This window comes from Nannobrachium achirus, assembly GCF_963921795.1.
Source record: "Nannobrachium achirus genome assembly, chromosome: 2".
NCBI classification, from domain to species: domain Eukaryota; kingdom Metazoa; phylum Chordata; class Actinopteri; order Myctophiformes; family Myctophidae; genus Nannobrachium; species Nannobrachium achirus.
In genome coordinates, this window is record NC_137811.1 from 44,296,674 (window position 1) to 44,323,059 (window position 26,386).

General features: G+C 41.4%; 1 protein-coding gene across 3 annotated transcripts; it reads left to right on the top strand.

The window, feature by feature from the left end:
- The first annotated feature begins 626 nt into the window (after positions 1 to 626).
- On the top strand, positions 627 to 25,573 carry LOC308301233 (solute carrier family 45 member 4-like). 3 transcript variants are annotated; one of them, XR_013962860.1, is made up of 13 exons: positions 627 to 776; positions 8,548 to 8,736; positions 9,112 to 9,291; positions 9,790 to 10,496; positions 10,909 to 11,085; positions 11,786 to 12,037; positions 13,642 to 13,761; positions 15,728 to 15,827; positions 16,068 to 16,148; positions 16,544 to 16,674; positions 18,518 to 18,586; positions 19,588 to 24,864; positions 24,948 to 25,573. XR_013962860.1 is itself a non-coding variant. In XM_080745137.1 (12 exons), the coding sequence occupies exons 1-12, from the start codon at positions 695 to 697 to the stop codon at positions 19,867 to 19,869; spliced, it is 2,370 nt and encodes a 789-aa protein (XP_080601263.1). In that variant the 5' UTR covers positions 627 to 694; the 3' UTR covers positions 19,870 to 25,573. The 3 variants fall into 3 exon arrangements, 2 of the variants coding, with proteins under 2 accessions (XP_080601263.1, XP_080601264.1); XM_080745137.1 differs by having other exon boundaries at positions 19,588 to 25,573; XM_080745138.1 differs by having other exon boundaries at positions 10,930 to 11,085; positions 19,588 to 25,573.
- The last annotated feature ends 813 nt before the right edge of the window (positions 25,574 to 26,386 follow it).

Here is a 26,386-nt window from a genome sequence, read left to right on the forward strand (position 1 = left end):
CGTGAAGACCAGTACAGTACACCATACTGTACGTTACTGTAGCTTTCTTTACTTAGCCAAAAGCCAGTCAGTGTGCGCTGCTATCTTTGATCATAATCACAGGAAGCAATATCACGGTACCCCTGTCGACAGGATGGCAAACTGAATTGGATTTCCTACTAAACTTTTACAGGACATGAAGACCAGTCACAAGTACCTGTTTTGCAGTCATCAACACAGAGTAGGATTTTTGTCTTTCTTTACTGTTTGTGAGAACTTTTTTTTGGCTGCAATCCATGGATGGGATCTTAAGATGTTGTTGCCAATCCATTCGTCCTGATCAAATCCCTCTTCTTTCCGAGTACAGACACTACAGTTTAAAAAGAAACGACATGGATTCTCTATCAGTCTAGTTGGATTTTGTCACACCATCCTACCTCTCACATTTCTTCACCAGTACACGTTTGAGACCATGGATACCACGTGTCATATCAGCAAACTATCTGTAGTGTTACAGATGTAGGAAAACTGCTAAACAGTAGTCATATCGTCCATCCTTCCTCACAACAGAAGAATGTTGCCTAATAAAAAAGACCCGCTCATGGAAGAAGAGCAGGAGGAGACGGTAGACAAGGAGGTCCCGGGCCTCCCTGAGAAGAGGAGACCCCGGGGGGAGGGGGAGGATGGGGCCCGGATACCGCTGCGTCGCTGGGTGATGCACGGAGCCGTGATGTTCGGCCGCGAGTTCTGCTACGCCATGGAAACGGCTCTCGTGACGCCGGTGCTGCTGCAAATAGGTGAGTCACTATGGAGGCAAACATCAATCACATACTGCAAGCTCAAGGTGATCTTAGGGCAGTGGTTCTCAAACCTTTTCCAGTCAAGGACCCCCCATTTGAAGAGATATGCCAGGGATTTTGAGTGTGATTCTCAACATTTTTAATTTCAAGGTATTCGCCCACAGACCCCCATTTGATTGCATTTCTTATCTGTGGGAGCCCAATCTAACACTGTAAAATCAGCGTTAATTGAATTTGTACACTCGCTAAGTTACAGACCCCAAGGGTGCATTCATTTGGTTCCTAACTATCTTATCATTTAACTGGGGACATGATAAGATAGTTAGGAACTCCCTCAAGGACCCCTGGGCGTCCCCAGACCCCACTTTGAGAACCACTGATGTAGGGAAACTATGAGAGTCTGTGCAAGCCTTGGTTTGACACAGGCCTATATATTATTGCAGTTTGGTAATGGGCTCATATATGAACATCTCAGCCCTGAATGGGTAGATGAGGCTACCTGTCCGAATGCTACTGCCGTGTTCCAATTTAGCACACTGAAAAGGTTGCATAGCTGTAGGCTGGTGAAATCTGTTGGTGTAGCTCTATGCCAGAACCTGATTTACTCCTGCTGTGTAGTTGGCTGAATTTGCCCTGGCTGATTTGCCAAGCTGCGGTGTCTTGTCTTATGCACACAGATAGGCACTGTGTGATCATGGTGTGTGTACTAGGAATGCCATGTGTGGTCATATTGTGTACTCAGAGGCCACGTTGCGGTTGAACTTTTCTAGAACAAAGTGGACAAAACATCACATGGAGAAATGGCCATGATCCTAAAGATCAGCATGAACAAGAGTGGGATTGTGGAGCTACTGTAACATGCAGGGCTAGAAATGATGTGCATTGGTATTATATTATCTTCAGGGCTCCAACAGTTAATCACACTAATACATTTAATCGATTATTTAAACATTTTAGTCAAATAACAGATTTTGACGACCAATCTTAAAAAAATAGATCTACAAGCTCAGACCACTTCACAATGTGGCACGTGACGTGTGAACTTGTAGATCGGCTATTATAGCTCATTGTTGTAATCATGTAAGTAATTGAAAAAACACAGCCCCTCATGTATTAAAAGGACAATATCAGTCACCAAACCAAATACAAAATAAATCTATCATGGTTAAAATGGAGTTTGGGGTTATTACAGTGGGTTTGTATAGGAAGGGGGTGTGTCTGATAAAATTAATATCAAATAATATACCTAAATACTGAATCAAGCCACATATAAAGTAAACTGTCTGGTGCTCACAAAAGCCATACAAAATAACCTGATCATTTTTGTGTCTACACTTAAATATCCCTTTAAGAAACGGGGTATTTATTTTGGGTGTCACCAGAACTTGTTCAGTTGAATATACACAAAATAACACAGACATAAACTACATCCTGTTACACACAGTAGTATAGAATAGATGCACTGTGAAGTCCAATAGGGCTGTATAAGCCTATAATTATATTTAATAAATAATTTTAAGACACATTTTCAGATTACTCGATTAATTGAAAAGGTAATCAGCTAGAAGAAGAATCTGTGTAAATAATCGATAGGTGCAGCGCTATCATTCATCGTCTTATCAACTGCTCTGGTTTGTACCAAGGTGTTAGGCCAGTTAGGGCATTCACCAAATATTCGAATATTCGAACATTCGAATATCAAAGTCACTATTCGACGTTGTTCACTGAAGTCGAATATTCGCTTACTTTTTTTTTTTTTTTATTGTTTTCTCTTTAAAAAATATATAGTTTATAAAGCTTGGCTAGATAGGAAGTCATAAGAATGAGTTGTCAATGCCCCTGGTGGATGAATTTGTTAATGCTCTATACAAGGGCTTCTCAAACCTTTTTAGGCCGTGACCCCCAAAATAAACATATTTGAACTGGGGACCCCCACCCTGACAAGCACTTGGAATTGTAGATATTAATGTGACTCAGTTCCACAGATACATATTGTGAAAATAGCAGATCTACATGCTCACAGGTGAGCATGTAGATCAGCTATTTTCACAATGTTTGCCTCTTGCTTACTTGATATTTGACAGTTTGGCCAGTCCTGTCGAATATTCCACTATTCAAATACTTTGAGGTGGAATAATTCGAATACCAAAAAAAAACACTATTCGTGAATGCCCTACAAGGTGTTATGTGAGACTTTGTGTCCGGCAGTCGCCAGCCAGAGGGTATGAAGCTAGCTACCAGCCAGAGGTTATGAAGCTATTGCTACCAGGTTTAGATACCAGAGGGTATGAAGCTAGCTACCAGGTTTAGATACCAGAGGGTATGAAGCTAGCTACCAGGTTTGCCACCATAGCAGAAATGGAACAAAGGGCCTCTACTCCTGGCTAGGTATGGCAGGAATGTCTAACACAGCACATTTCACTCAACTGTTTTCCTACCGCTTAGAATATTGTCATAAAAAGTGTGTTTGTAAAGTCTCCTTCAAAATCCATCGAGAGGTATTTTGAAACATTCCACTGCTCCCAAACACTCATTTCCTGTTTTGTTCATATTCTTAGGCTCTCCATTGTGGTGATAGGGCTAATGTGTTGACATACTGTTGAATAGTTTCTTTAACGATGACGATCTAAAAGAGGCCTGTGACCACTTTTCTTTACCCCACATGTATTGTTGATTATCCTGATAACGGATAAAATAGAAGTTATTCTTTTTTTTAGATTGTGCACTGAAGGCCGGGTTTAAATAACCATCTTAATAATCGTCTCAGATAAGCTGCTGTATACCCACCAGTGTGAAGAAAAGTCAAAAGCTACTGTACACTGGCATAGCATTAGATTTTCATCACTAAATAAAGTTCATTGATTGATTGAAACTATGACAATTTTGCCCCATGTTCCAAGAAGTGTAGTAAGTAAGTAAAAAAAATAATCTTAATTTCCGATATCATCCAATATTCCAGCAACCTTTTTATTTCAACATCATCCGAGGAAACATTAACCTGCCAGGTCAGGTTGAACTGTAGCAGAAAAGAAAGAGCAGTGTTGTTGCACAGTGGTTTGGCTACACATGGCTAGGTTTACCATGGCTGGCCAGAGATTTCACCATTCATTCACTACTACATGCCTGTTAGAAGGGGAGTTTGATTGACTTGAACACTGAAAACCCTATGTATATTAGTGATTCTCAAACTATTTTTTAAATCAAGGACCCCCAGAATTATATTTTTATGGCTGTGGACCCCCATCTCAAAATATTTTGTTCCAGGGTCCCCCAGAAGCAAAGATTTTAGTTGTTAAAGTGGTTAAAAGTGACACAGATGCCGTCCTGATGAAAATCTACTTTATAGATTTTCATCAGTTTTATCAATCTCATCTTTTTGCAACATTTGTCTGTTGCAACACTTATCCTTTAACACTCCTTTTTAACACTTTTAAGGTGGTCCCAGATTTTTGGCTGGAGACGTGCATTTCTGTTATCACTTCCTCTATGGTTAAAGATCAAAGTTCACTTTAAACGTTGTCATTGTGTCGTCGATTTCATCTTGACCTACAGTACAGATCGTAATTTTTGTTTTTGTTAATGTAATTTTTAACTGTTCAAAGACATTATTTTAATATTTCTTACCATGGTATATGCTACCACATGCACCTACAGTATCAAGCATCAGATTATGTAATTTTACATTTCTGTTGATATAGATTTTTCTGTAGAGAAATAAACGGAATCCCCTCAACCAACCTTTAGTTTTAAACAAGAGCAAGGAAAAAGCAGTAAACAATGGCAGTTGGCGGTGTCCATTTCACCAATCAAGGGAACTCAGTCACACACCAAATTAAATTTACTGACACCCAGGATTTGTTGATTCAAAACAGGTGGCACTCCAATCAGAACAAAAACAACTATGTCTCATGATGTTCAACCCAAGAGTGAGCATTGTTTAGCAATTGTTTTGCTTGCTTATACTGTTAGTCCATGTTAAATCTTTTGTCACTCTTTAGCCAAAGTGCAGCCACTTGTGCAAGGAACAAATGGACAACAGGAGAGACAGAAAGGTTTAACATTTCCCAGATTCCACGAAACTCAAGCTATCTGAATTATGTGAGAGAAAAGTGCGGAGAGGGAGGCAGCGTGGGTAACATGCATGTTGTTCCCTTGAGAACCAGCAAGGCACTCCATGGGAAGTTTCCATTGAAATCTATTGACCTTCCCCTTTCTTTTTCTTTTTTTAAGAAAATGGAAAATCTTGATATTTTTGTTACTATCTCGCAGAAACCTTGTAGTTGCATTTTGTTTGAATCTAAGATTAACCACTGACATTGTGTCTCACATGCATGTAGATATCGTCATCATGACATACAGCAAAGCTAATGTTTTGTGCCGAGGCTTTAACTCTGAGTTTTGGTTGTTAATAGGTTAAACTAGAGGAGGACTTTTGCAGCGACTTTGTCGGGGTGCAAGTCGCTCTATTTCACTCCGTCTCTCTCTTTCTCTGTCCCTTGTTTTGTCTCTCTGACCCTTCGACCTAGTAGTCACATTCTGTTCTGTACTGAAGTTGCAACAGACAGACCTCACTGTGTGTGTATAGCATTCTCATTGCAATACAGTTGGTTCTAGAGAAAGGCTTTGGAAAGCAGTGTTTCTTTAATAATGGACAGGGATGATAGGGATTGTTTTGAAGGGCTATTATTAGGGTCATTTAATGTGCCTCCTCAGTGGGTCCAAGGGGAGATTACATTTTCTCTTGGGTACGACCCAGGGGATACAGACATTTTAGACTAATGGCTCGTGTTGTCGCAAACTGTGTGCCATCTCTCTAATCCTGTATAAAGCATTCCTTTGATCATGTTCAAGCCTTGATTTTCAGTTTTGTAGCTTTGTCAAAGAGTTTCCCATATTCAAATATGTTTTAATTGAACAAACAAATCACCTACTGAGTTTGCCTTTGGGTTGATTTTCACATTAAAACCCTATGCTGCAAGGGTTTTTGACTCTTCTATCCAAGAAAACTGGGCATGCATTATTTAGCAGATGCATGACATAGTTAGGATCTAACCCGTTTAGAAAGCAACCATTATTTTATACTTTGGCTATTCAAAAATAGCAGATATACAAGCTTATAGCTATGAGCTATGAGCTTGTAGACCTGCTATTTTTGTAAAATCACTACATTTTGTGCAAATCTTTGAATAATATAGATACAGTATATACTGTATATATTTATTTTTAAAGCAAACGTTTGTAACTCAAAATCTTTGCTTCTGGGGTATGGAAGCTGGGGGTCCCTGGAACAACTTATCTTAAGATGGGGTCCGCAAATATATATCATTTTGGGGGTCCTTGACATGAAAAGGTTTGAGTAACACTGATCATAGAAACATACAGTACGTTTTTCAAAAACCTTAGAAGGACATTTGTAGAATGGGCCTCCGGTCTAAATGGTGTACCATATTACCTAACTTGTTTACACCTGGGCTACAGGCCTACAGAGACCCTCGTGTCTGTCAGGGTGTGGTTTAGACCTGTACAGACATGTCCACTCCACTTCCTCACACTCCTGTCCTGTCTTGAGAAACTGAAGGCATACCTAGGAAAAAAGGGTATTTCTGTCACAGAACATAAATTCATATACAGTATGTGAAATCTGGCCCCTGCATATAACCAGTGGTGGGAAAAGTACTCACACAAGTAAAAGTCCAGGTAATCAAAATTTACAAAGGTTTTGTCATCAAAATGTTACTTTGAAAATAGCAGATCTACAAGCTCACAATGTGACGCATCGTGAGCTTGTAGATCAATTTTTCAAATGGCCAAAATGAATAAGACTGAAGTGGTTAATGTATGTTTTGTAATAATAACCAAAATCTAATACAGTAAGTATAGTGTGTTCAAATAAATGTAGTGGAGTAGAAGTAAAAGTACTGAAAATTGTAAATACTCCAGTAAAGTAAAAATACCTTGAGTAAATGTACTTAGTTACTTTACACCACTGCATATGACCCACCTTAACTATTAGGAGCAGTGTGCGACTGCGCTAATACAGTGGTTCTCAACTTTTTCAGGCCACGACCCCCAGAATAATCATATTGTAACTGGGGACCTTAACGAGCACTAAGAGTTGAGGCATTACATTTTTTTTTAACACAGTTCCATTGTGAAAATAGCAGATCTACATCTATTCTACAGCATGTAGATCAGCTATTTTCACAATTTCTGACCAACAATTTGGACAATGTTTAATTTTCCATTTTAGAGGTATTAAAAAGTTCCTAGATTTTTACTTTAGAAATGTACAGATACCATCTATACACTTAAACGTTATGTTGGTTTGTTTACTGTTGAGAGAGAAAACAATGTTGCACATAAAGTTAATCATCTGGGGACCCCCCCCCCCCCCCTGGGGGTCACGACCCACAGGTTGAGAACCAATGCGCGAATACAGCGCCCAGGCCCAGCAGTTAAAGGTTAAGTGACTTTCTCAGGGACTCTTCAACATAACAGGCCAGGGCCGGTGGGCAGACAGGGGGCCTTCTGATTCCCAGAGGGCCTCTCTACCCATTCAGATGGCTGCCCCGTGTACCCTGCTCTTACAATGGACCTTCCTGTTAGGCACATATAGTCCCAGATCACATACAGTAGTTCCTTATCTCTCTCTGCATTGTTTGTTATCAATCTGTCTGTTGACTAGAAACGGAAATGTTGACGTACTAATAATTCTTTAAGAAAACAAAAAGTTTGACTCTTACTTCAAACATTCATAGCCAGCCAATATCCTTAGTTTAGTAACTTTTAGGAACTTTGTAAAAATGTTAAATGAGTACTTTTGCTGTGTAGAGATTGAGAAATATAAATACCTTAACATTAAACCTATGATTACACCCCACTAGCTTTGGTCCATATTCAATAATATTGACAAACAATATATCTTTTCTATATTTATTTTAATAATTTCCTATTGAGCCAAGCAGGACAACAAATGACTTCCTCCATTTGAACATACCACAGTTTATTGAGTAATAGAAACAATAGAAACATACTAACCTTAACCGTGTGTGTGTGTGTGTGTGTGTGTGTGTGTGTGTGTGTGTGTGTGTGTGTGTGTGTGTGTGTGTGTGTGTGTGTGTGTGTGTGTGTGTGTGTGTGTGTGTGTGTGTGTGTGTGTGTGTGTGTGTGTGTGTGTGTGTGTGTGTGTGTGTGCAGACTGCGCATGCATGCACGCACAGATATGCAAGCTCACCCATGTGTTCAGACTTGCTTTTTATTTTCAAATATCAAGAATATCAACAAGTATTTATAACGATTAAAAATGAAATGACTATCTTTGATAGTATTGTGATTTAGACATAAAGCTCCTCTGCTTCTAAAAAGGATAATGCCATCTTGGTCCTAAGCTAGTTGTACTGTATGCTGCCTTGCTGTCAGTCAGTCTGACTGTGTGTTTACGTGGGCGGCTGTGGCTCAGGAGGTAGAGCAGGTCGTCCAATGATCCGCGGGTCGGCAGTTTGAATCCCGGCTCCTCCTGTCCACATGTCGAAGTGGCAAGTCACTGAGTAATCTACATTGCCTCCAATGAGTCGGTCTGTGCTCGCTTGCCACCATTGGTGTGAAAATGTGGGAAGTGAGGGCGCTGGCCTTGACTGTTCGCCGATTCACCTCTCAATGTATGAATGAATGAACCATTGTAAAGCGCTTTGAGTAGCCTACTTGAAAAAGCGCTATAAAATGCAATTCATTATGTGTGTAACTAACAGTATTTTGTCTCTGTTTCCAGGTCTTCCAAAGCAGTACTACAGTTTAACCTGGTTCCTCAGTCCTATACTGGGTCTGCTTTTCACTCCTGTGATTGGCTCAGCCAGTGACCGCTGCACTCTGCGATGGGGCAGGAGAAGACCCTTCATCCTGGCCCTGTGTGTGGGCGTGTTGCTGGGAGTAGCTCTGTTCCTGAATGGATCCTTGATAGGTGAGAATGTTGCATTGCACTATTGATACTTTTGCTTAAGTAAAAATCACACCAAATGTGAAGTGAGCGGTGGTCGTGCTTGCATAACGTCTTCAGACTAGGATTTGAGTCTAGGATGTACAGGCTATGCTACACACACACGTTTTGCTATGGCAAAACGCTGAGGAAAAAGGCTACAGACACATGATGATGACATCACTGATGCTACACACACACGTTTTGCTATGGCAAAACGCTGAGGAAAAAGGCTACAGATACACGCACAGCCACTCTATGGAGCGGTTTACCACCGCTCAAAAAGTTTGAGTACTTTATCCCCCACTGAAAAGAAACTGACAGTGCTTAACATACAGTATCTTTGTTGTGCTGTTATAGGTCTGTCTATCAGCGACACCCCCGGCAGCCAGCCAGTAGGAATCGTCCTAACTGTGGTGGGCGTGGTGGTGCTGGACTTCTGCGCTGACGCATCCGAGGGACCAATCAGAGCCTACCTTCTAGATGTCGCCGATACCGAGGAGCAAGACATGGCTCTGAATATTCATGCTTTTGCTGCTGGTAACATATATAATGCACATGTTCAGACGCAGACACGCACATTTATATACACTCATCATTTACTTAGAATGGAAGAGCAAGAGATGGCCCTCATGTCATCTTTTTTCCGTTCCAACCAATATTCAAACTTTTACAAAAGCTTATTCAATTCGATTCCCGCTGGGGATGCTGTGGGCGCTGGGAGCGTGTTCTCTCCTCTGCGTCATCAGTGCCCATACCCTAGATGGGTTTGGTGTGGAGTTTGCATGTTCTCCCTGTATCCCTTAGGGTAGGTACCCTCACAAAAACATACAGTAATCCTGGTCTCTATACTACCTCCCCCTGGCCAGCCGGGGTGCCTGATGGAGGGGAAACAAACTGGTGGGAATAATGGGTTACAAAAATTGTGGGATACATTTTAAGTAAAAAAAAAAGAAAAGAAAAAAAACATATTTGCACATGCATGCTGCCTCTTGAACTTGATATGAGTGGGAGTATTATTTATGTTCTCCCCCTCAGGTCTGGGTGGTGCTGTGGGCTACATGTTAGGTGGCCTAGACTGGACCGACACCGCTTTGGGCCGCGCGTTCAAGTCCCAGGAACAGGTTCTCTTCCTCTTCGCCGGCATCATCTTCATCATCTCTGTCACGCTGCACATGCTCAGCATCCCAGAGGGGCCGTACAACCCGTCCCTGCAGGCCGAGGCCACAGCGGACGGGGACTCCAGCAGTCAGGCCTCCTTGAAGCCCAACAGCCTTGACCTGATTAGAGAGGAGGACGCCTTCGCTCACGAGGAGGACAAAGCTATAAATGTTGTGGACGGGGATATGGACTTCCTTGATGTGGAACGTGTTAGGAGTAAAAGTGACTCTGCCTTAGCTATACCGGACGCAGCGAGCATCAAACTGGATCCCGATCTCGACCCGGAGTCGCATCATTTCCTGCCCGAGATGCATTACTCGCCCGCAAAGTCGCAGGAGGAGTTGGACGATGTCTTCTGGTCAACTAACCACGTCGATGAGGCCTCCTCCACGCCCCCTTTCTCTCCCCCTGTTCTACATCCTCCTGCAGCTCCTCATTGTGAGGTGTCTCCCCCTGCTGGTGGGATGGCGGAATGGCAGCCCCCAAACCCTCCGGAGCCTCAGTTCAAAGACCAGATGGATGGCCCGCAACCGCCGCTTCTAAAAACCAGCCCGAGCACAGAGGACACTATGCTAAACACAAGGGTAATAAGAATAAGAAGTGTGGTGGGGAGGTGCAGGCTAAGGGCTGTAGTCTCGCGTGGCCAGACTGTTGCCTCCCACAATTTTCAAATGCTTCCGTCATACAGTCTGGAACACAAAGCTCTGATCATGAGTAAAATATAAAGCGGATGCGAAGCTTTCTCTGCACTTCCGTTGCAGTCACACAAATGTATCCTCATTTCAATCAAAACCATCTAAGCATATAGAAAATACAAATAAATACAAGATATTTAAAAAATATATTTTCGTGAACGGAAATGCCAGCTTACTCGGATTTCAGGAGGTGTAGTTCCAGACTCTATATAGCTTTCAGAGATTGTGGAATAGTTGTCTGGCTACGCGAGACTATACTGTAAGTGATTTGATACTGTTTCATAATACTGTGATTTCACAGTTCTCTTCCTCTGCCCTCCAGGTCCAGCAGGGTAAGGCTGCCAACGGAGTAAAAGCGATCGTGTCCGTCTCTGGTCATCCCCGCCCTGCCAGAGGCCGCGGCTCCACCAAGCAGGGGAACCGCCTCTTCAGCTCGTCCACCCCGTCCCGATCACACCCACACACCTTCTACAGACAAGTATGGTTTTCAACCTCTTTGTTTAATGCATATTTATTATTTAGTACTAATCACAACTATTGTAAAAAATTATATTTTGCCATTTATACTTACAGTATACAGTCAACTCGGCAGTGGTGTAAAGTAACCAAGTATGTACTCAAGTACTGTACTTAAGTTAAAAAAAGATATATTTGGACTTTACTTGAGTATTTCCAGTTTCCAATAACTTTACTTCTACTTCACTACATCTCAGATGCAAATGTTGTACTCCTCTGCTACAATTATTTGAAAACTAGTTGCTTTGAATATTTGGATTGTTATTACAAAACATACACTACCCTCTTCAGCCCTATTTACTGTACATTTCGGCCATTTGAAAATAGCCAATCTACAAGCTCACAATGCAAGTACTTTCTACTTTTTGTACTTTAAGTACATTTTACCAATACCTCAAGTTTTTTTTTTGAGTTGAAATCCAGACTTCTACTTGTAAGGGTTCGGTCACACCAAACTACTGGATTCCCGATTCCGCCAATGTATTTCAATGGGAATGGAGCAGTTTCCTGCCAGTAGAGGATTTCTGCAAAAAAAAAAAACGCTCTATTCTCAGTGAAATACATTGAAGTATTGATACTTTTACTTACGTAAAACATTTGAGTACTTTTTCCACCGCTGCAACATGATGGCTATAGCTATGCTTGTGCCCGTCTCTCCCCAGCCTTCCTTCACCTTCTCCTACTATGGACGAGTGGGATCACAGCGCCAACGCCTGCGGAAGCCGGCGCCCGGGGCTCCTCGCGCCCTCATCACCTCCTCGCGCAGCCTCAACGACCTGTGTGACATCCAGCGCCGCGCCGAGAGGCGGGAGCTGCAGCTGTCAGCCAGCAGCCTGTCGTCTGAGGGCTCAGACCTGGAGGGGGGAGCGGAGGGAGGCACCACCGTACGACTGCTCTGGCTCTCAATGCTGAAGGTATGATGGATACGTTGTCCTACAGGGGTCATCCATATGAACGTACTGTACACTGACAGATGTGTCCGTGGCAAAGACCTTGTCCTTGTCTGTGGCAAATTATAGCTTTTATTTTTATCACAACATTCTAATGTTCTCATTCTGATCATAAAACCCAATTACTGGATGTCAAGTCTCCAGGTGTTCTCCAGAATATGTATGACACTGATGTTGTGATGTATGACACTATGGCACACTAAGGACCTAACTCTGTGAGTGTACAAATGGAACCAAATGGACCCGTTAGGGTTCATTTGGTTCCATTTGAACACTCTCAGCGTTATAGACCTGTAATGGTCATTCAGGGCTAGGTTTTTTTTTACAAAAATGCAAATAGATGAGCTACAAACTCACAATGCATTGCAAGTTAGTAGATCTGCTATCTTTGTCAGAATTTCTCGGGATGTTCGCCTATGCATGTGGTTAATTATAGGATTCCTGTTTTTGTGCCACTGGTCAAGGTGCGTACAGACGCTGGTCCTCTTATTTGTCATGTTATTAGCAATGCAAATCTTCCAATATTGTCATATTAATTAACAAATTCACAAACTGATTGACACAGAGGATGTCATGTTACAATACTTGTCTTGTAATCCTCTGTTGTGTTCGTAAACGTTCTCTATTAAAGGAGTCATAACTGACACAGAAGTGAGGAGAATGGGACATGAATAGACAAGATATTCCAATAAGCAGATATGTTGTACCTAAACAGTGACATACTGTGTCCTTGGGCCTTCAGTGTTTCGATAAGAGCACATGGCATCACAAACACATCTCAATGCTTGCACAGCTTACTGTCGTCATCATCATCATCGGTTTGAAGTCCGCCTTCCAGGCACCACTGGGTTGGACTGGATTCTCGCTATGGCTTTCTTCCACCAGGAACGGTCTATGGCCACCTCATGGTCGATGCCGAGTGCTTTCATGTCAGCCAACGCAGTCGTCTGCCAGGTCTTCCTAGGCCGGCCACTGGGTTTTGTCCCCTCTACGTTAAATGACATTACTTTCTTCACCCAATCATTATCTTCCTTCCTTACTACTGTATGTGTCTGTACCATTGCAGTCTGCCTCTCTCTACTGTAAGAGTGATTAAGTATAATAGTTATGTAATAATGTACTGATAATGAGGTGTCAAATGGTAAATGGTGCATTTATATAGCGCTTTTATCCAAGGCGCTTTACATAGCTTGTGCATTACATTCACCCATTCACACACACATTCACACACCGATGGCGGAGGAAACCATGCAAGGCACCAACATGCTCACCGGGAGCAACTAGGGCTTCAGAGTCTTGCTTGAAGGACTCTTCGACATTAACTCAGGGGGAGCCCGGATTCAAACTGGGAACCCTTCGTGCTCTAATGACTGTTTCTCTACCCCTGAGCTACAGTATGCCGCCCCAGGTGTCAAGCCTTTGACTAGATTGCGCCCGTAGGTGTGCATTTCATGGTGAAATGTATCAAGAAAATTCATTTCTTAGGTTTGCAGACTGGCGGCTCATGAGAGTTGTGCTTCTGATGGCTGATGTAACACTGGTGGCTGCTTGCTGTTTCTCCTCCACAGATGCCAAGCCAACTGTGGAGGTTATGTGTGTGTCATCTCCTCACATGGTTCTCTATCATAGCCGAGGCTGTGTTTTATACTGACTTCATGGGAGAAGTTATCTACCACGGAGACCCTAGGGTACGCATGCACACACACACACACACACACACACACACACACACACACACACACACACACACACACACACACACACACACACACACACACACACACACACACACAATGACATTTGGTACATGTCAAATATTTTTAATTGGTTAAGAGTTGATAAACATAGTCTCGCAGTAGCCAGACAATTACATAGATACAGTATCTAGCTTCTAGGGCACAAGGATTGAAAAGTGGTTAAGGACTGCATCCTAAGTCAAAAAATAAGATTATTTGTGGCGCTCGGGTGGCACAGAGGTTGTGGTTTTGAATCCACGGCTTTGTCAAGCGTCTACACACAAACACAATTGGCCCGTGTTGCAGGGAGGGTGTCTGATAACTGTCATTGCAGTGACTGGTGTCTGATAACTGTCATTGCAGTGACTGCACGTAATCTTACGGACTGGGGCGGCACCTGTTAGCAGGGACTGTTGGGCGGGAGGGGGAAGGGGGCTCCTCACTGGTAGGTGAGTCAGTAGGATACACAGAAATGTGTGTGAGTTGGAATCAATTGGCAGAACGACTAAATTGGGGAAAGATTTGTGTTTAAAAAAAAGCCACAACTAAAAAGGCAAGAGCCCTCCGGACCTTCAGGTCTTGTTCCATTGAAGAGATATTTGAAGTCTTTGCCGTCCCCAGTCCCACAGTGGCGGACGGGACGGTGCTCGAGGTATTCTATAGTTTCAATGCACTGCTTATTATATTGATAGTATATAGACTGAAGGCAGGTTCTTGGTTTCCTCGTGATCCTAGTTTACAGAGGCACTAAACTGTCTCTGCATTTACAGTATGTTGTTTTGTAAGTTGTTCTGGTTAAGAGCATCTGTGCTAAATGCCCAAATTGTAAATCGTAAACATGAGCTGTGATTGGTCTACTTTTGGGGGACACAAAGACAAACCCTGTTTTAGATTGCTCGGCCACACCGGGAAGAAAATGCTTTGAAATACATTATCAGTGGTGCGTGCGTGCGTGCGTGCAGTTGAGAGGGGGTTTTGTTTATGCATCCAACAGTTACAGTACATCAATGGTCCCTGGTACTGGTGATTCTCCCTTGTATAGCCCCAAAAAACTGCCATGATGACCCCTGTCACGACCTGTAGCGCAGTGACCTGCCACTGACACGCTGGTAATCCAGGAGTATGGGCAATCTAGATACAAACAGCAGGGGCGTCACAAGGGAGGGGGGGGGGGGGGGACTGAGGTACTAGGGCCCAAGGTGGAGGGGCCTTAATTATTTTATACTATTGAAAAATAGCAGATATACAAGCTGCAAGCTTGTAGATCTGCTATTTTTGAAAAGTCGTGAAAATGTGTGCAAATCTTTGAATATAATGTATTTTTCAAGCGAGCATTTGTAACTCAAATTTAGCTTCTGGGGGGTCCCTGGAACCAAATATTTTGAGATGGGGTTCCGTGGTCAAATACATATAGTTTTGGGGGTCCTTCGCATGAAAAAGTTTGAGCACCAAAGACCTTAGAAGGATTTGAAATATTGAAAAATAGCAGATCTACAAGCTTGCAGCACGGCACCGAGTGCCGCGCTGTGAGCTTGTATATCTACTATTTTAGCTGAAGCACAAAATAATGCGTAATGAAGAACATTCATGGGGGGCCCACAGTGAATCCTTGTACCCAGGGCCTAGAATTTGGTGCTGTAGTAATAAGATGATCTGCTGCTTAGACTCTTGTATGCAGGACTCATTCATACTGTACGGTACATACTCAAAGAGCAACCAACCATGGACCTCGATTATAGCCCAGCCAATCAGAGACATACTGTACAATACATCACATACTGTACCCGAGATGTTCTGTGGTAAAACTATGTTGACTTGTGATTCAGACCCACTGTTGTTGGAATTGGTGATGGAAGACGGTGGGTCTGACCATGAATATATTATCATGGTGCTACTCTGATTCTTTTTTATTTTTTAGGCACCAGCTAATTCCACTGAGCTCCAGAACTATAACAAAGGAGTGCAGATGGGTTGTTGGGGACTGGTGGTCTACGCTGCTACTGCTGCTGTCTGCTCTGGTTAGAACACCTTATCTCTGTTCCTGGATGCATGCACAATTCACACTTTTGTTTTTAGGATTCTGTATTAATAGACGTGGGTGTCTGCATTCATAGAAAGCATTGGTGCTGGTGATCGCAGTGTTATACACGCTTGCACCATCTTACAGTGTCTGTTTATGCGATCCACCCCCTCCCCTCCCCTCCCCACCCCACCCCTTTATCGTGCTGCTGTTTATTCTTCTCTTTTCTTTGTTCCAGCCCTCCTTCAGAAGTATTTGGATAATTTTGACCTGAGCATCAAGGTCATCTACATCCTGGGAACCCTGGGGTTCTCTATAGGTAGGCAACCCCATAGAATATCGTCACTGGTGTCTTGTGTATGTTTGTGAGATCTTCCTTATAAATACAAATATTGAAAAGGAGAATATCGTCACTGTCGGGCTTCAAATGTGTACGTTTTAACGTTAAGTAAAGCCTTGCTTCATCATACAAGACTGTCCCACAAAACTAGTGAAAATAGCAGATCTACAAGCACACGCCTCGAAATGATAAATACAAAATGAACGGTTTTGGACATAAAAGGTTTCTACCCGACAACAACGACATTACAGAATAGAATAGCTGCAGAGAGGGATTCTGATCCATTTATGAGTACGGACACTTTTTGTTCTGTCCTCTTGATGTATACCAAAGAAGTAATCATTTATCTCAAATGTATTCTTTTCTCCACTCAGGAACTGCTGTCATGGCGATCTTCCCTAACGTCTACATCGCCATGGTGATGATCAGTAGCATGGGCGTCATCTCCATGAGTATCTCCTACTGTCCTTATGCTTTACTGGGTCAATACCATGAAATCAAAGAGGTACGCGCGCACACACACACACACACACACACACACACACACACACGTGCGTGTGCGCACCGGCTCCGTCTCATTTGGAAAGATACATCCTATCACCCTTCTAGGAAAATTCCTTATCAGGCTCCTATTTTGTCTAAAAGATTAAATAAACTGAGACAACCTAGAAAGATGTGTCACCATTGTAGATGGTGAAGCTCAATTTGATGGATATTATTTTCATGCCTGATATTGAAAATGAAAAAAAAAGAAAAAAAAAGTAAACTACTCCAAGGTTATACACAAGATTTAATTGTTTTGCTTTTTGTCCATAGCAGTGAGTCGGCAGCTCTCCTCCCTTGTGTGTAGACTAGGGATGTGTGTGTGCGTTAATCTTTATTGATAATAACCACCTTATTGATCCTGCTTATTGAGCCGGGCTTTTATTGTGCCCCTATTGAGGATTTTCTAATATTTTGTGGAAAGATATGTGACAACAAATTTAGAACATAACTGGTATCTTTTATTGGCCAGTTGTTGCAACTGTGAGTTTGTTGCTGACCACAATCTATGAAAAATTAAAATTGACAAAAGTAACAAATATCATTAAAGCAATCATTCATTAGTGTGCAATATGTGTTAAATGGCTTTATACTGTAATGTTCTGTAATAATTTCTTGATCGCCTTTTGTCTTGTTTAAACATGACATCATGGGCCTCTATGCTCAATAACAAGCTTATTGATATTGGGTACTCAATAAATCTGTTATCGGGTTATCGAGCTACCCTTGTTTAGGGCTCCATCCCTAGTGTAGACAACACAACAAGGAAGGGGAGTAGTACGAGTCTCCTGACAGAGAGAAAGTCCCAATTAGTTCCAATAAAAAAGGACATCTAAAGTCTGTTGCTTGGAAATGGTTCAGTTACAGGCAAAATGACCGCTCAAACAACCACAGTCTTGTGTAATAAAACATGATATCGAGTACAATGAATCTACACTGAGTAGACATAAAGTACAGTAGAAACATGTACTGTTAAACTTGTTTTAACATCTGTACGTATTATAGCTGTTAATAATTGTCATATTGTATTGCATTTAATATTTCCACAGGCGATAAATGTAGTTTATCATTAAAACCTCTCACAAATATGCACTGTGAGTCCTGTCCAACTGTGTCTAATATCATTATTACCCATAAGCCATTGGCACTAATTGTCATGTGACAAAACTTTGATGCAGTGTGGTCTGTGGTGCCTCCCGTTTCCATGGTAACCAGTGTACACAGACTCACAACAAATGAACTGACGGACAACAGGGAACAAAGTTGATGGGCATACAATAAAAAAATGAGTGCTGGGACTTTAACTGATTAATTAAACGCTTTCTAATCACGCTTCGTTTTTGCAACACGGAACCACTCACTTATTCACTGCAAGTTTCAGGCGTACCGATCACACCGGTGCACCAACCAACAGACAACAAACCCCTGTGCACGCAAGAAGCCGACCAGACCACTTTGCTTGGCTCAGTTGATGGGAAATTTAAAAAGAAACTCACTCATTGATTCACTCTTATACAAAGATGTGTTTTAATAATAAAAATATTTATATGCTATTCATGATTTTTATTCAAGTCCCAGCCCTATTGAAAATGCAACTATGGAGGATGTTTTGGAACATCGAGATGTGGGATTGGCTGTCTTGTTAGATTAAGGATCTTTGTCCTAACCAACCATATTTCCTTAAAATGCTACCAACCAAGGAGAGTTCCTTGCATATGACACTGGCCTTTCTTTGCACACGTGATTTCATTCCACGTTACATAATCTAGCAAACTAACTTTGTTTTGTATTTGTCATTCCTCCAGTACATTCACCACAGCCCTGAAAACTCTAGAAGAGGCTTTGGTATTGACTGTGCCATCTTATCCTGCCAGGTAAGCATTTATTTTGTTCACTCATTAGACTGTGAAGGGTATTCCCCTGTTAGTTCTAAATTGACCACAAGCTATTGATTTAGAAAGCAATAGAACCCACTAATGCCTGATAAATTGGTTTTAATCTGCTTACCCTGAGAGGTCCATGCAGTGTAGGCACTAGGCTTTCTGTGTTTCTTTATAGTCTATTGTGTTATTTTGGCTTATAATACTGGAATATTCAGCTTCATACAGTATCAGGTTCTGGTTTGAATGCTGGGTGCTGTTAAGGAATCAGAGGGAAGTGTGACTGTATTTATATTTCCCAGTGAACATTTACTGTATTTAAGTACACTTTTGAGGATTTACATTACTTTATGTATCGACAATTTTCAATACTTTTACCTCTACTCCACTACACGAATATTGTACTTTTACTCCCCTACAGTTATTTGAAAACTTTAGTTACTTTGTAGATTTTGATTTGAATTATTACAAAACATACATTAACCGTTTCAGCCCTATATACATTTTGTTCATTTGAAAATAGCCAATGTACAGGCTCACAATGACATTGTGAGCTTCTAGCTTTCAAAAGATGCTGTTTATACATTTGAAAAGACATTCTGCAATAATGAGTAATTTCTACGTTGGTACTTTACGTACATTTTAATACCAATACTGAATACCAATACTGTTGTACTTTTATTCAAGTGAATTCTTAATTCCGGACTTTTACTTGTAAGGGTGCCCTCACACCAAAATACCTATGAGAGTGGAATCTGCGTTCCGCCAATGCATTTCAATGATAAGGGAGCGTTTTTTGCAGAAATCCTCTGCTGGCATGAAACCGCTTCACTCTCATTGAAATGCATTGGCGGAACGCAGATTCCACTCTCATAGGTATTTTGGTGTGAGGGCACCCTAAGAGTATTTCTGCATTGTAGTATTGATACTTTTACTTAAGTAAAACATTTTGAGTACTTTTTCCACCACTGATATTATTTTGTTTTTATTTCCAGGTCTACATCAGCCAGATCTTGGTAGCGTCGGCCCTGGGTGCCGTGGTGGACGCGGTGGGGAGCGTGCGTGTCATTCCCATGGTGGCCTCCGGGGGCTCCTTCCTGGGGTTTCTCACTGCCTGTTTCCTGGTCATATACCCAGACTTGCAGACCAGCGGCTCAGAACAGCCTAAAGTGCCGGCAGGCCCTGCTAACACTGAAAGGACCGACCCTGAGCCATCTCCCCTGAGACTGAAAGCCAAGGAGAGTTTCATGAAGGCAGAGTACCACTCTGTTGTCTGACAAGGAATACACTACACTTAAGACTCGTTTTCAGTTGGAAAACATGTCATTTCTTGCCGAGGGACATGTCTCGAGCCACTTCTCTGTCCAAGCATAAATCAGCCTTAAGGCACCCTATTCACCTACAGTACTTTGCTACTGTACTGTAACCACCACAAATAAAACCCTTGGAAGCGAAAACGCTGCTTGCAAAGACCAGTCAGGCCAGCAAGCGGTGGCCTCTGTTGCTGCGAGTCACAGACATAACCATCAGACTGAAACATGTTTTTCTTTTGTTGGCCTCTTGGCATCGTCCCCCCGTTTCTTGCGAATCATCTCCAGTGTGCAGTGCTACTCCCACAACACTAATATTTCTTTCTCTATATTTCCCAAATGTTATTTCTTTCCGTTGTGGTCGGATCTCCAATGTCCTGAATAGTTTTGAACTTCCATCCACTCACTGCCATCAGAACCTCAATCTCACTCTCAGAAATGCACTTGTTCCTTTTTGTTTGGCGCCGTGGTTCAAACTGAGAGAGCACTTAACAGCACTGAATTGGCAGGGCACATTTATAGATGTGTGGAGCTGATTCTTTTATTAGTCATCAGCCTTGCTGAATTAAGCTGAGGTACACGATTTGCCTAGGAGTCGTAGGCTACAAGTACTTTTTGATGGTGTAAAGCTAACGTCAGTAGCTTTTGAGCTACAAGCTAATTTGCATTAATTTAATATTGAATAAGAGTAGTGTGGTGTGCTCTTAAGCTACTGTACCAGGGAGCAAAAAGAACCTGCTTTCGCAGTGCAGTGTTAGGTGAATCTGGGCCTATATGTTTTTCAAGGTGCATAATCCATTATAATGGAGATAAACCAAAGTTTTTTTTTAGTTACTGTACAAAACATCATCACATAAATGATTTGATCAAACCCACATTGTTTAAAAACATATTTTTAGGCTGTGTTTGAGTGGCTTTAGTGATTCTGTCTACAAAGGAGGGAGGAGCGAAAATAAGTGTAGCTAAACACAGTCGCATCTGTAGAAGCCTGATTCTGCCTGATCCACGCCTTTGCACTGCATGTTTGCATGTAATGGCACTGTACATCAAATATCTTCACCTACTGTGTGAATGCACCTTACAACAGTGGTATCATTAGGATACCTAAATGTATTTGGAAGCGGATCCCCATTCTGAAGATATTTTGTGCCAGGGACCACCCCATACAAGATTTGCGTTTCAAGATTTTTTTAAAATAGATTGAAGTTTCACAACGCGTCAGAACCACTGCTTTACAGTATGTGAAAAGGACATCCAGTACTGTAGAGGAATACCGTGGTAGAACGGTCTCTGCCTGGTATTCTTAAACGTAACCTCGATAAACCTAACCTTATTCCTAACCTTAACCTCAGTAAAACGGTGCCAAAACACTGTTTCCTCTGTGGAGAATGCTTTCACTTCATTGTGCATAAAGCTCAAAGAACACAATCCAAATGCTGAAAAATACTTGTGACCTGCTGTACTTTATGTACTATTGCTGTAGACATTTCCCATTTTAGTTTGTAGTTTTTCTTCACCAAAGAATGCCACATTATAAGTATTGGTATGTTCATTGATTCATTTACTTTACAGTATGATACACTGTATGATTTTAGGAAATCAAATCAATAGACTAAACTTGAAATCTTGCCAGAAAATATGACCAGCAGTCTATAAGAGCGCCAGCCTTTGTGTGTACTGTATCTGTCTGTTTGTGTTTGTGGTAGCAGACTACATACTGCAGTTGGCTAACTTAGTACCTTCTCTAATTTTATTTCACATAATGTTTTATCGTACATTTTATAATGGAAGTTAGAGGGGCTCAGATCAGGTTGAAATATTGGCCAATTTGGAGTCGCATCTCATAGATACGTACAGTGAGACGGCATTCCCATGTGGATCCCAAGATCCACAAGATTAGATTGATTTTAATCATGATAATACAGGATATTTTGATTGATTTATCTTATCCCGTTTACCAAGTAATCTTGTAAATCAATATAACGAGAGACACATTTCATACACTAGAGCTGCTGTGTATTCAGTCAAATCAGGAATTGTATTTTCTTCTGAACTACAGCTTTTCATCACATCCTGAGTGTCTTGATTTGACCTCCACAAATTCTGTGTGAGGAGGAGGACCCATAGCTTTTTGTGATTATATCAAAATCCCTCAATAATTCTGTGGAATTTAACCACCCGACGGTAACATTTTCATCATTACTATACCTGTCCTCGTCGACAAGAAGCTCAACAATTTGCTGACTAAACCTCATGTTCCATCAATGTTGACTACCTGTCCCCATAAAACAGTCAGAGATTGTTATCGTAATCCACTGATGTATTGTTCTGAACCAAAGGAATATACATGTAGGCACTAAGGTGTGGAACACAACGTGCTCTAAGCTACTGCCAAAGCAAGCTAGACTGACACATTCCCATGCATGAAAGTAAGGCTGCATGCCTTTGATTGGCAGAAAACAGACAGATTGACAGGCACTCCTTTTGTCTGCTTCAAACATTACATAAACACGATAATTCGATAAATTGGCGATGCTGGTCAAGCAGCACTATGACCTCTGCAAATGTGCTATGTTTTGCGAAAACGTAGATTAGTCCGTGGTGATTTCATGATCTCTTCATTTGATTATTATTTTTTTTTTAACCACCTGATGAATTTTTGTCATCTCTGTAGACAACCTTCCACCCCATTTGACAATAACATCTGATGTTTCATCCTTTTAGTTTCCTTTCAACCCCACCAACCACTCAGTTGTGCTCCCCAGCCCCAGTTCCCCCACCATTTACTTTGCTCCCCCAGTCAAGAAATTCATAAAGTTCCTACGGGGACTGCCCATACTGTAAGTCCAAGATGTCGGACTTCCCCGTAGGAACTCCAAACTACTTGGCTACGCATGCGGTTAGGGTTAGGGATAGGGCTAGTAATGGGGTAAATCAGACCAACGCAACGCAGGAGAAATGCGCCGTCGGAACAATGACATGGCACCGTTCCTACTGGCTTGATTGTTTGAAACACATGCAGCTTGTTGTTGTAAATGGTGCATTTTTATAGTGCCTTTATCCAAGGCGCTTTACAGAGATTGTGCACTAGTAAGACACCTCAGGGCGAAGTCTTGGCCATCTGGCCAGTGATGTATATCGGCCCAGTTACCCATATACTGTATGGAGACCCCTGGTACCCATATATGGAGATCCATGTATACAATCCCTTTATGCCATACATGGAGATCCCTGTCTGAACCAGCCACACGGATATGGGCTGTCTTCCTCTATGGGCATTCCCATATGAAGTCCTGTTAGATATTGGCTTAATATTGATGACATCAGGGATCTCCGTGGGCATAAAAGGGATTCTGTTAGAGTGGTTCCCATGAGATCACAGTGATGTCAAAGCGATAGAGCGGCAAACCCATAGACCGTAAAAAAGTGTACACGTCCAGACAGACAGAGTCAGCATGTTACACACATTCATACACGGATGGCGGAGGAAACCAAGGCGCCAACCTGCTCACTGGGAGCAACTAGGGGTTCAGAGTCTTGCTCAAGGACTCTTCCACACTAACTCTGGGGTAGCCCGGGATCAAACTGGGAACCCTCTGTGTTCTAAGATGGCAACTCTACCCCTGAGCCACTGTTATTGTTGGTATTTCCCTTGCTTATTGGTAGCGTATTACACAAAGCAGCTTTAACCTGAGGTGCCTTTGTGCTTAATTGACTCGATAGATACAGTACACAGTATACTATATACACAGTTTACAGCTAGCTTTGTTTGCCACAGATACATTATAGCACTGAGCAGCACAATAGTGTTACAAGTAGCGGTGGAGCTGTACATTATATTTCCTAGTCTAACTCCTGGAGCACAGTAACCCATATATATTGTTAAGCACAATGTACTTACCGTATACAAGCTATGGTATCAACCTCAGTGTTGTGTAGATTCTCCTTGTTCATTCCTTGTTATAATACTAGGCTTTACCTCCAGTAGCTCTTTACTGAGTGCTCCTGTTCATTTCTCTTGAATCAGACTATTTATTTTGTGTACATTTACAGTATTTCCCCACGTTTAATTATCTGAGCTACTGTACCACAAGAAGCTTGTTGGCTTGCCTAAAATAATAGCAATTGTAATGTTTATTATTACATGATTGTGAGCCTGTTCACAATTTTCTCTCTATCCCTCTAATGCTGCATATTAATGGTGTAGATTAAGACCCATATAACCAGTCACTTGTCTATGCAAATCTTTAAAAAATGCCCTCACAGTCATCATGACCAAATAGAGAAAGAAACGCATAAGGCCTTAGTCTTAGCCTTTTGCTTTCACTTTGACTTCATAGTTTCAATTTACAATGTACATGCCATGTGCATTCCTTCAGTGAAGTATTGGGCTTTCAGTAGTTCAGGAGGACCCACGATGTCTCAAGTTAAATTATTTAATGTAACAACCTCACACTGCATAATTTTAAATAGAACATTAAAGGGAAACACTACACATATAAATATAAATTCCACAATGCCCCAAAGATTGTCCCTTCATGCAATACAATGTTGTAATTTTAAGTGTTTGCCACAGTATTTATTTAACCATGAATGCTTTTGGACCCATCAGTTTCCTAAATGCATCTTGTTATGACTGCTGCACCTGACCAATGACTGAGGGCCAAAGATTCTTAAAGAGACCTTGAATTATGGAATTTAAGCTACGTTGTGATAATATGCCTTTGGGATTCATTTAAGTGCCAATACAGATTTATTTTTACTCTTTATTTTTTTCCATAATTTTTTTACATTGTGGGAAAGTTCTGTGAAGTGTCATGGTGTTCTTTGAAACTTTTTTTGAACAGCCTCAATGTCCCATAACCAAAACGGCTGTGTTAGTGCAGCCAATTTTCCACTTCTTAAACCCTACTGTATATGGTTGACCGGAGTCCCTCAGGGCTCTATACTAGTGTCTTTTCTGTTTTCTATTATTATGGGGAAAGCTTTATCAGAAAATAGCAGATCGACAAGTGAGCTTGTCTATCTGCTGTTTTCAGTGTAAGCTTTTCCCACTAAACGGATGCTGGGGTTTTAAGTGGTTAACAAAAACAACCAGCAACTACTCACCTTGAAAACAGTTGACCTACAAATGAAACACGCTTATCAATCATATGATTTAAGAAGTGCTGGTTTTATATTGTTTATCTACAAATGACGATAGGTACGCCAATGCAAATCTTTAGATGAGTATTGTTTCAGTGCACTGCAGGACAACGGTTATATTTTCTAAATGGTCTTTCAGAGGAGCTTCCAGATAAAAGTCAAAAACTGGGCTGTAGCTTTGATGATCAACAACTGAAACTGAGTTGACTAAGTTATAGTATACACTATTAGTATCATGGTTTGTGATTGTTATTTATTTGAAGTTACGGTATACACAGCTTTGGTTACAGGAGAGAAAGATTGACTATTCTAAATTGTAAATAATCTTTCCTTTTATAGATTGTGTGCGGTTGATTTGTTTTCTTTATCACTGAATGGATGCATTTTGATTTGAAAGTCAATAACTGAATTTGTTATAGAAAATATTGCAAGTTCTTATAAATATGGCCTTCTCTTTGCTGCTGTACATACTTTTATACCCTGAGACTAAGGTTTTTGTACCAATGACTTCCATGAAAACAATGAATTCACCTTTAACTCTGAAGTGTGTGTCTGTGTCTTCATTGACAAGCTATTACACAAGCTGGAAAGATGTGGCGTCTAGGATCTCGACGACAGTCGATTATAATGACACATTCCTCCACCTTAATCTATCAATAGCCCTTTTCCCATTGCACTTAATCCAGGGCTTTTGTGTATTGCAGAGTTCATCAACATTGATACAAGCACTATGCAGCATGTACTAATAGTTTCCCTAGATGGCAGTGTTGTATGCAAATGTTACAAAATGTAAAACCTCAAATCTCAGTTAAACAACTTTAAATGTGAAAATCTATTTTTAGTTTCTGAAAGGGACATAAAAACGTATCCAGTCAAACTTCACCGAGCAAACAAGCCATTGAGTTTAGCATTGCAAGATTTTAACCCCAAGAGAGTTTACAAGGAGTTGAGGATTCTGCAGTACAGTAGGCCTGCTTTAGTAAAAGGTCATTGCACTTTTGAATGCTGTGCCAGTTCTACAGTCCAGCATGTATTCAGTCAACGACAAGGTGATAGATATGGCTACTGCACAATGATTCAGTCGAAATATATCTAATATCATTCCAGACTGTCTAGACTGCAGGCAAATCCAATGCGTTTCTCAGACCTGATCTTTAGGATTGACTGTCCACGCTGTTATGTACAGTGGATTGATTGATTGGTTGTATACTTAGCAGTTTGCTAAAAAAGCATAGGAAAGTACAGTTCAAAACAAGGTCTGCTATTAGGATTTTAAACCCAAGAAAGCCTATGGAGTAGATCCCTTAATTGTAATCAGTGGTCAGATCAGATTAGTCAC